This window comes from Rhyacophila brunnea, unplaced genomic scaffold (genome assembly GCF_057557595.1).
Source record: "Rhyacophila brunnea isolate RB1 unplaced genomic scaffold, BYU_Rbru_1.0 scaffold_6, whole genome shotgun sequence".
NCBI classification, from domain to species: Eukaryota; Metazoa; Arthropoda; class Insecta; order Trichoptera; family Rhyacophilidae; genus Rhyacophila; species Rhyacophila brunnea.
The window spans coordinates 14,732,144-14,743,802 of NW_028233276.1; the positions used below are offsets into that span (position 1 = coordinate 14,732,144).

General features: G+C 34.2%; 1 protein-coding gene across 1 annotated transcript in view; it reads left to right on the forward strand.

Moving 5' to 3' along the window:
* LOC147065256 (uncharacterized) overlaps positions 1 to 11,307 on the forward strand; it is a 34,170-nt gene extending 22,863 nt beyond the window's left edge. The window contains exons 12-19 of the mRNA XM_085956959.1: positions 1,384 to 1,547; positions 2,530 to 2,673; positions 4,818 to 5,023; positions 6,291 to 6,528; positions 7,626 to 7,847; positions 8,250 to 8,353; positions 8,887 to 9,055; positions 10,991 to 11,307. Coding sequence (XP_085813085.1) covers positions 1,384 to 1,547; positions 2,530 to 2,673; positions 4,818 to 5,023; positions 6,291 to 6,528; positions 7,626 to 7,847; positions 8,250 to 8,353; positions 8,887 to 9,055; positions 10,991 to 11,169 — 1,426 coding nt within the window. The 3' untranslated portion in view covers positions 11,170 to 11,307. The remainder of the gene's footprint in view (positions 1 to 1,383; positions 1,548 to 2,529; positions 2,674 to 4,817; positions 5,024 to 6,290; positions 6,529 to 7,625; positions 7,848 to 8,249; positions 8,354 to 8,886; positions 9,056 to 10,990) is intronic.
* Positions 11,308 to 11,659: the final 352 nt, after the last annotated feature.

An 11,659-nucleotide genomic window follows, 5' to 3' on the forward strand; every position in this document is an offset into this window, starting at 1 on the left:
AATAAAATAAGTGAAAATAGCATTGCTGTCATTCATATTACGCACTAAAAAAAACAGTTGGTAATTAAATTATATGTCCATAATATAATATTGTGATGGTTCCTTAAAATAATGCTAAGCATAAAAAAGGTGCATTTATTGTATGAAAAAGGTTTATCAGACCTTGCCATTTGGATGACTTAAATAAGTACTATAAATTTTGGAAATTATACTTTTATATGCAAGACATTTTCTTTGGCATTGATAAAACAAAGGATGATAAGATTAGGTACCAAATTTATTGGGGCATGTAAGACAATCTTTTTATTATCTTACTAATAATAATAATTAACAAGAATTTAAATATTTTTTCGTACATCCTTGGATGGGCTTTCCACGTAGTACTTACGAATAGGTATTTTAGAAACACACCTATTAGAAAACATATTGGTATTGAGCGGCATTCAAACTTGCATCGATCGGACTCCAGCCAATGTGCATTAGCAAGCATTTTACATTATACTAATGCTAAATTTTTGATACACAATGTTTTTGATTTTGTAATTAACGGGTTATTTGCATTTGAAAAGCGATTAGCAAAAACACAAATTTGTGCGTCCCGTATCTGAGTGGCGAGCATCTTTTTATGAGTTGGCACCAGCATCACTCCAAATTTTAGTTTTTTTCTTCTAATCAATAAATATAATATGTGTCACTGAGTTTCAAAAACCGCTATAACACTTTTTTGAAACAATTAAGATATATATATCGTTCGATTCGTTATTAAAACCTCTATATGAAAATTTTATCGCCTCTTTCAAAAGCCGCTACGATTAACTGTCCCGCTATAAGACTATTAAAACATTCAAAAACTTTTTTAGTTCAAAAAGTTTTTGTTGATTTTCTCAACATAATGAAAAAGTGTTTTAGCGGGTTTTGAAACTCAGCAACACATTTACAAGATTTTTTAATGTAGCATTCCTTATTGAATATAGAGAATTTGTTGGCAAATATTACTGCCAAAATTGCCAGTATTGAAGGGATTTGGGATAATTTGTCAGACACATCGTCGCTATAGGATTGGTTTCCCGAATATCCGCTTTTGTCGAAATCGACCTCTTAATGCAGAATGTTTTTTTGTATCTAATTGGACGAGAACCATCCCTTTCTTTAAATTATTTTGTAATGGTAATGAATACATCATTCATATGCTGTAAAAACAACAATTTAAATATCTCCATGTATTTAAATATAGGATTTTGAATTTTTTTTTCGTCTCCTGAACATTTGGTCTATTCGGGAAACCAATCCTACAGCGACGACATAGTTGCTAGTAAATTTCAGACTGATTGTTGAATATCGTGTAGTTTGTTTAATTGGTAATGCACATTGTACCTTCTACAGATACATTGGCGCTAACTTCTTTTTTACAAGAATGGTACTTATCAAAGACTTGGAGGTGATTAAGCAGGTAGCGGTGAAAGATTTTGATCACTTCACCGACCACATTCTGGGAATTGATGAATCTTTGGATCCAATTTTTGGAAGCGGCCTTTTCTCCCTCAAAGGTACACAATTGGTTTTTTAACTCTGTCACTCATCAAGAAAACTGTATTCCGTTGAATGCCTCTAAATATCATCCACAGAAAGAAGAAGCCAAAAGGCTGGCGATTGACAGGGATTGTTGAAGGCTCCACGCAGTGTCAATATGCTCTGACTGAGAAGCGGATATGACATAAGATTACTGTTCCTCATTTAATGAAGTATATTTGATAACGTTCTTACTATCTCAGACATGGAATTTAAATAAATCGGCTTAGTCAGTCAATTTTTTGATAAATAAGATCTAACAATAAATAACGATGAACAGGTGGTGCCAAAGCAAAAACGGGAACCAAAGTGACAGCTGTCATATAATTACTATCATAAACAAAAATTGAATAAACATAGATTTCATTACCGATTACTTGTTTCTGACAAAACAAAATTGTTTCGAGTACCGATTATCTATGCAAACACTAAAGACCATCGGTAATAAATAATATATTTTATTACATTAGGTATTCAAACGATGGCAACCAACACTTTAATTCCAATATATCCGCCGCGAGTTATCATGTTGGGATTATCGAGTAATGTTGTACAGTTATAATATTTTAACAAATATAAATGTTAATTAAAAAATATTTTAATCATAATATATGGATGATTGTAACCACAAGAATGGTAACAATATAAATGGCAGAAAGCAGCTTTGCTTGGTTATTGAATATTTTAGTAAAATGTCATCTATCCATAAGAATAATAAAATTGTACTTAGTTTTACATAACATTCTATGCATTGCTCCGATCCATTTTTGAAGATCTTTGAAACCATGAAAATCACTAGTCAATGAGAGAAATGATATAAATAAAACGGGTTATATGGCAAATATGTATTGTTATAAGATACGCTGACAGATACGTAGAGGAACACAATAATTTGATGTTCCCTCACGATTTCCGCATGATACTGTATCCATGTACTTTAACTACTGCAGTCTATTTCAGGTCAAAAATGGCGTGACATGAGAGCTACTCTGAGTCCAGCGTTCACCAGCTCCAAGATGAGGAACATGTTTCAATTTGTTGCCGATTGCGCAGAGCAAACTGCCGAATTCTATATGAAGGAAATGCAAAATCCCAAAAACAAACGTAAGATTTTGTTTATTTATTGGTACTGAGATTTATCATTGACCAGTGACTTGTTGGGATGATAGCCCATAGATAACAGACGTATATATATATATATAGATTCGTAAGTTCCATACAAGAAGATGCCCCCTACAATTGGCACCATCTATTGGCGTGACTAGAAGTTTTGGCTATGACAGAACCATAGATCCGAACCCAAAAAAGTATTTATAATTATAAAAACGAAATTGTGACAAAAATGAATAAAAGTCGATATTTCAATTCAGATAGGTACACTTTATTGCAATGATAATCATATTGACAAATTATGAGTAACAATATAAATTTATGAGGACATAATTATGTAATAATAATAATAGTAATGCACTCCCACCATGTAAATTATTTGTCAGCACTTCCTGTCAGATTGATGACTTCATTAATTATTTCATATATTGTGTAGCTTGAAGATTTCTTTATAAATTTTCATCGCTTGACGATCAACAACATATTGATGCAAATAATTTTAAAATCTACTTAATCTCAAAATATAAAATGACAATGGTCGCCATTTACACTTTCGTAAGAATGCGCAAATATAATATAGACATTTTATATAGGTAGGTACGGAATTTACTCAAACATAATCTTCTTTATATACCTAACTATTTTTTATGTTTGCTTTGGTAGATTTGCAAACGTGAAAATTACAATAGGAAGGTACTATCATTATTTCGATACCACGACTGCAAAGAAATTTCAAGGGGCACACAATTGTATATACCTATAAACCAGCGCTCGAAATGGAAAAGTTTACGAACCGGAGCGCTTGACAATTTTCTGAAAATATTAACAGTCATCAAATTTTATGAAAATAAGTGTGTTAATTTTTTTGTTATATGGCCTATTTAGGTCAGACGGTCAAATTATTTTTTCCACGAGACGGAGCGATAACTTTACCGATTGCATGAACCGGAACGGCGCTCCGGTGCGTTCCGGTCCATTTCGAGCACTGCTATAAACATAATATAATAAAAGTAGACTTACCCATTAACTTATTTTATCAGCTATCGGATTGCAAAACCTTTTGTCAATATGGTTTAAAAACGCCGAACAGCAATATTATTCTGACACTTGACATTTGGAAACTATTTTGAAAATTGTAAATGATTAACTTTATATTCTTTGTTTGTGTTTTTTGTTCTGATATCGTATTATGTTGAAAAATTATTAACTGTTTATTCGATTTTTTGTCAGTAATATTGGGTAAAGTGGGTATTTACAATTTTTTCCCACAAAAATGTCAATTTTTAACTGCATATTTCTTCGGTTTTAGTGCATATTTTATTGATTTTAAGTGCATACGTGCATGCATATAACCATGTTTTTTGTTGCATACAAATCCGGGCCCTAGTGATAACTATGTTCAACGAAATTGCTTCGGGTGTTGATATATTCCACCTACGTGAGAATGAGTTTAGGTGGATGTGGTTTTATAAATTCTTAAAATAGGGTCTGCTTAACTCATCCAGTGTACTTCCTTGTACCTATCTAATTCATCTACTGATATATCTCTTTTTTTTATGTAATACTGTTATATTTATATATCTTTGTTTCTAAATGTCATGTTGTGAACGTCTTAAACTTATAATTTGTAATGTCCACAATATGTTAAAAAAAAATGAATGAATGAAAATGAATGAATGAATGAATATTTTTTATCGATTATGGTTTGGTAACGGCGAGGCTTTATAAATTTTGAAAAACTAACCATCACCATCTATAATATGTATTCTTTATTCAATGAAAACAAATAAATAAGAATGAAAAAATAAATAAAACTATATCTTAGGATAATGAATTAATTATTTTTTATTATTTTCTGACATTTATTGCTTAACATTATTTATTACCGAGCTCCTCAGCTCATTCGATTTGTTGACCATGTCAGATCCTAAGAAGATCAATGGGCCTCCACAGATTTTTGTTTTTTACGATAAATAGATATTAGCCACTTGCTCAACCTATTAGATCCATACTCTGACTCCAAACACACATTGAAAAACAATATATGTATCTTCGCCAGACCCAGGATTTGAACACTGTGGGCCATTGGATTTACTTTTCTTTTAATTCAATAATCCGTAGCATATTTTATTTTCCAGAGCGAGGCCATATTGAAGTGGAGATGAAAGATGCATTCACACGATACGCAAACGATGTCATCGCTACTACGGCATTCGGGGTGATAGTAGACTCACTTTCGGAGAGGGACAATCAATTCTACGAGATGGGAAAGGAAGCTACAAATTTCAGAGGACTAAAAGCCTGGAAATTCTTTTTGTTCACACTATCTCCTAAACTTTCAAAGGTAAGACGTGACACAACCCAAGGAATAATGCATGTGTCTTAAGCGATACTCGTGGTTGTCAAGACCCATGGATTTTTTTAAATATTCTTTTTTGTTTTATTAGGAATACTGTCATAGTTATCATATACCAATTGATACCCATATGTTTATGGTGCCCTCCGAAAACAAGCCAGACGAGCATTTAACGATGTAAATATACGGAGTCAACCGAAAAAAATTAATATCTCTCCTTATAAAATAGTTGTAAGAATTGCAACAATAACTTTTGATTTAGTTCCAGTTCCAGGAAGACAAGCCGATGGTTCCAGTTTGATCAGTTAATTACGTGTCGATACCTTAATCATTCGAATTTTAACGCTTACCTTTACTTTTGAAAGTGACACTGCTTTGTTCTCACAGAACGATCGACGGCCATAAACATGTTATGCTATTCGACTTACGTGAATTCATACTTACGTGATTTAAAAAAAAATATGTATTTTGTTTCATTTTACGATTATAACATTATGCTCGATAGAGTTCGAATCATAGACCATGTTGAAAAAACAATAATTATCAAGAAAGAGGAATATTAATAGAAAAAATGGAAAAATTATTTGTAATATGGATAGAAGATAATCGCACCCGGGGAATAATAGTGGCACGAGTCCATATTTGTCATTTTTTAGTAAAGTATGCAGAAACGTTCTAAGATATCATTTCTATCCGCGCAAATAGCGGCATAATTCTTAAAAATATAATGGTGGCCTTAAAAGCATTGTTGTCATTATCATATTATAACATTTTACTTGAATTTAAGCAGAAATAGTGGCACAATGATCATTGTGCCATTGTTATTGCGGATAACATTCAAAATGAGATGACTCAAGTGTGTCAACTTCACGCTATTATAAAGTAAATTAAAAAAAAAAACTTGATTTAACATACCAAAATAAAATATTGAAACTGCTCTCCTGCAAAAACAAGTTTTTCGAGTTGTGCCACTATTATTCCCCAGGTGCGAATGCAGCATCAACAAAGTCCAATAAGCCTTTTTCAACTAAATAATAGTGCCAAAGTGTAGTATTACTGGTTATCAATCTGCTCATCGTAACGGATTGTCTTTTTATACGCCCCACAAATTGGCAAATAAATCTTCAAAAATTTAATTATTTATAAAAATATCATAATGTTAATACAACTTATATTTTACGATATTTTTTAAAATATAATAGGTGGCCAAAAAGTTTTGAGGAAATTTTCATGGTCAATGATGACCTCTTTTCAGATGACAGGGATGAAGGTGTTTAATGATAATGTGGCTAATTTCTTCAGAAACCTAGTATCTGACAGCATGAAAGCGAGAGAGGATGGAAAATTATCAAGACCTGACATGATTCAGCTTCTTTTAGAAGCAAAGAAAGGGTCTCTGAAGCGTGACAAGGAATCAGAACATAAGGAAGTTAAAGAAGCAGGCTTCGCTACGGTTGAGGAATCTTCCGTTGGAAGGGAAACTGTAAAACGCAGTATGTTGTTTTATTAATTTTATTGATAATAACAAACTGAGATACCCGGGGTTCCGGCGGCTAGCTCAGGGGTCCATCGAACCCCGGATTCACAAAAAAAGATATTTTAAATTGAGGAGAAATTAAATGAAACCACGTCTGTCTCGTGCGTAACTTGGTATTATCTTATATTTTACATTTTCTTTACACGTTTATATATTTTGTTTTAAGTTTCGCAGGTCCGTATATGTTGGAAAAGGGACGCTTACTCCTTTCTTTTTTTTTCCAAATTTCGCGTACCCACGCCGTCCAGCAAAAAGGACTCTCGTGATTGGCCAAATTTTATCGCGTGATGCTTTTGATTTGACGAATCACGAGGACCACCCCGGCGCAGGCGCATGGAAATTTGAACGTTGCCGGCAAGCGCGGCAAAATTTATTATATTTGAATAAGCACTTATATTTAATCTTAAAATTATCTCTTTCATCCATCATCATTTATACTTTAAAATCTATCTTAATTACACCTCCGCCCAGTAAGTGATTTTCACGCACCGGACGAAGGCCTTTACTCATGAATAAATAAAAAAAAAAAAAAATTACGTAGTTGAGCAAGGAATCAGATTAGATGTTTTATGAAGCCGTTTCTAGAGGTCAGGGTTACGTTTCGACTTATGACTACTAAATGATTATTTTACACCGGGAGAAGCCCGCCTGTAACAGGGGTGTATCAAAACCATAGATACTTTATACTTATTTATTTTTATGAGAGTAAGCACCGATGGTTGTCACAGGTTACATGTATATATTTAGTCCATGTATTTGCTGTCACACGCCACCAAGTCAAATATATAGGAGTGACTGTTGGGTACGTTTGCATGCGGATATGCTCCTATGACGTACCATACGTATTATGGATCAGAATTAAAACATATTTATTGCAGAGAAATTATAACTTTATTGACTTCAAAACCACTTGACTAGAGCAATCAATTGGGATGAGCAATCAACAGAATGGGCAGTCCTCTTGAGATAACTAAAGTCCACCCCCGGATGTAGCACAAGAAAAAAAGAAAAACCTGTCAAGCTTTGATTATATATTCACTTATATCTTTACAGAATGGACTGACGATCAAATAGTAGGCCAGGCCGTTTTATTCTTCCTCGCCGGCTTTGATACGTCATCTTCTCTTCTATGCTTCATGGCGCATGAACTTGCCACGAATCCTGATATTCAAGAAAAGCTTCAAGAAGAAATTGATGAAGTTGCTTTAAAAAATAACGGCCATGTATACTACAATGATCTACAGACTATGAAATATATGGATATGGTGGTATCAGGTGGGTACTTGAATATAGGTTTCTCTCTTCTAATAATACATTTCTCTGTCTAATAATTAATCCCAAATATAATATTGAATTTTAAAAAAACCTATTAGAGTCCATCAAAGCAATCTGTAATTCCTCGACCATGAGGTTTGAGCGTGCTTTTTCATAGATCACGACTGTAACAACGACTTATTAGCAAAGCTGGAAATGGAACCAAACCCAGAAAACATCATATGTAATTATTTATTAATCAAAGCTCTACCAAATCTTGAGAACCTTGAACTGGAAACTCTTAAAATGATGGGCCTCCAGGGGTTCCATTGCACTATTATTTTTGCTCATCATTCACTCATGCTGCATATCACATAGGTACATCAATATGGATAATTAATTTATTATACATTTTTGTTGTAGAAACATTGAGATTGTGGCCTGCAATTGTTACCAATGACAGAAAATGCATTAAGCCTTACACATTACCTCCACCGAGCGACTCACCAGGCCACAAGGGATACACGGTATGTATAATTCTTTCCTCTTTACAAGAGTAGTGAGTGATATAAAATTTTAATTTCACATTGGATTCTTGAAATAATATTAGTATGGGAAGTCCCTCAGCGCTGCAGATGATATCAAAACAATTGCCTCAGAAAACTGGGCATAAAAGAAGACATAGAAGCCTTCATTTAATAATGGATGGATCATTGAAATTACTCATCGTGTCGCATGTGATTCATCTCTTTAGAGCACGGGTTCCCAACGCAATAGGTTATTTTTACAAGGAATGGTTGTGAGCCTTTCCCAATCCATGACGTCCTTACATTGAATTAAATACACAATGAAAATAACAACATACATTTTTTGACCGGACGCAGTTTTGAAGAGCGTGGGTTTGTGTGCTTTAACGTTAACCACCCATGTCAATACAAAATTTCGGTATCTAGGAAACAAATAAAATTAAGTGTATTGTAGATTAGTGACGATAAAAGTAAATCCATTCAAAACCAGTGTTACATGTATGAATGGCTTAATGTAATTTGTTTTCTTATAGTTTGCAGTTGGTGAAGGATTATGGATACCGACTTACGCTATTCACAGGGATCCAAGATATTTTCCAAACCCAGATAAATTCGATCCAGAAAGATTCTCCGATGAGAACAAAGGATCTATTCAGCCGTTCATGTACATGCCTTTTGGAGTAGGTCCGAGGAATTGTATAGGTAAGAAAAAGTAATAAAACATGTAGGTTTACAATTTTAAAGTGTAATATCGATATACCGAGCGTTAATGCAAGGATTGGCAAGTCCAATAAACAATAACTTGGGTGGAGAACAGTTTATATTTTACAGAAAACGATTACAGACAGTGTAGGTACAGTTGAAATATTCAAGTAGATTGATTTAACTAAACAAGCGTTAACAGGCGTACAGAGAGAAAAATGGTATACAGGAAGTCCATATTGAAATATGCTCTATATATGATATAGTATTGATTCTTTAAGGTGGAAAGAGGGTATTAATAAAATGTAGCAAGCACCACCGACTTTTGCATTTATCTCGCTTACTTCTTATAGCTTCTTGTCAATTCAACCACGGACCTTCGCACTTTGAGTTTAACAATGAATGGCCTGCAGCTAAAACTACGAATACTTACTTACGAGCTATTGCAACCTGATTCATCCACAATTGGTTTTCAAATGTACGTGGCCTAATGGTTATAATTATTAGGATCGTCAGTGTCCGTTTATCCTCTCTGTCTTATCTTTATCCATGTAGTGACTGAATATTAAAGCAAACATTGGATACCCCAGATAATTGGACCAATTAGAAATGTCACGGATCTTCTATTGACACACGCCCTGTGTATTGAAAGAAGTGAACCCAACCTGTTGAGAAGACGTTTTGACAGCCAAATCGTGCATGTCATAATCCTCAATATTTCATTCACCTGAATATTTTGTATTTATTTCGGTCCTGGGGGGTCCGAGCCCGAAAAACTCCCACTTGTGTGCGCGCCTGAGCTTTAAGGTTAGTCCGACGTCCCTTGCAAGAGACCGGATCCGACTCTCCAAAAATTCTTTCCATTAGCCAATGCCGCAAGGTTAGATAGCATGGCCCAATACCTGAACTTGTGTTCTCAAAATTTTTCAAAATCAAATATGTACAGTAACATAAAATCTCTCCTGGTTATGAAACCGTTAGAAGCCAGTTCCAGCCTACTCAACGAAAGGGGGTCAATTTAGAGGAAGTTACTGGGTATATAGGAAAGCACATCGTGGAAAATATTTAAAACTTTGTAGAGTCTGTCTTCTATAAGCTGGCGTGCGGTTTCCCCCCCGCTTCAGCATTCAGCACTGCATCCCCTCTCGTTTCCTCCCATTGAAAACTTGCAACAGTCGAACGCGATGGCACGATGCTCTCCGTCCGCGAACGTCGTGACGTGAACGCCAGCTAATACAATACAGACTCTAGTTATAATATTCTTATCTAATTTCACGGCACGTGTTAAACACAGATTACAAACACACTAACAGGGAATGAGTCAACCATACAAATGTAATTAATGAAAATCTGTTGGCAGGCATTTATATGTGAAATCAATTATTTTACTATTTATATAGGTACCTACGTATGTATTATAAATATTAATTTTAGTTTCTTATTGTATTGTAGTCGTAAAAGATTTGCCTTATAAATTATATTAAAATTCAAATTCCATTCATGACAATGAATAATATTAAAGAAGTATATGTACTTATATATGAAATCACAGAAATTTCAATATTAAATGTATATAATGATTTCATATCAGTTGGTTTTTTTTTTTTTTTAATTATTAATCACCCCATATCCTTGCTTTTTCGTACAAGGTGGTTATTAGTAATTTTGAACAATCACAAACACCCAGGCTGCTTTTAGAAAATTACATAAATATTGTGTAATCACCGGGATCGAACCCAGAACTCTCGAGTGGAAGGCCAGCACCTCACGCACTGCACCACGAGAGCCGTGTCATGTCAGTTGGTTGCCTTTCCTTGGTGGAATTTGAAACTCAACTGGTGTAGTTGTTGGCAAAAAAATGCGTTAGTCTTATTTTGCTGGATATTCTCAGACGATTCAAAATACTTTATGGCGTTCTTTGTTTATTTGCTGAAGGCTCTCGCTTTGCTTTGATGGAGATAAAGGCTGTGATGTTCCACCTGTTGTCCAAGTTTCAATTCACCGTCATCGCCAAGATGCAAATCCCGCTGAAAATTGCCACGAATTCGTTCAACATGACCGCCGAAAAGGGATTCTGGATAGGATTGAAGCCAAGGGCCGTTGCCGAAAATTAAAAGTATTTTACAATGACAATCACACCGTTAGTTTGACTTGAGGTGTTTTTAGTACTAAAATGAAATATTTTCAATCATTGATGTTACTTGGGACAAACTTTAGAAGTCTCCGGATATTTCTCTGTATTTTTTTTTTAATTCGGCAAAGATTTGGATTTTATAAGAGAACCAATACCTACATGAAAAGCAAAAAGACTTTTAATAAAATTATAGTCACACAGTTTATAATACAAATAATAAAAATACAAAAGAAAACGTCATTAGAAGGTCTTCTCAATAACTAGGGCATCTCATATGGAAACATGTATCGCTCTCTCTTCTCTGAAAGAGGCTTCAAAATTTCCTTGAAGCTATCTATATTTACTGTACAGATATCATCAACAGCGGGGAAGATATATACATTTTGATTCCTACGGAAGTTCCTCATGAACTTGCATTCTGCAGTCCAAGGAGACGTATTCTTATCGATAGTCAAAACTTTCGCAATGAA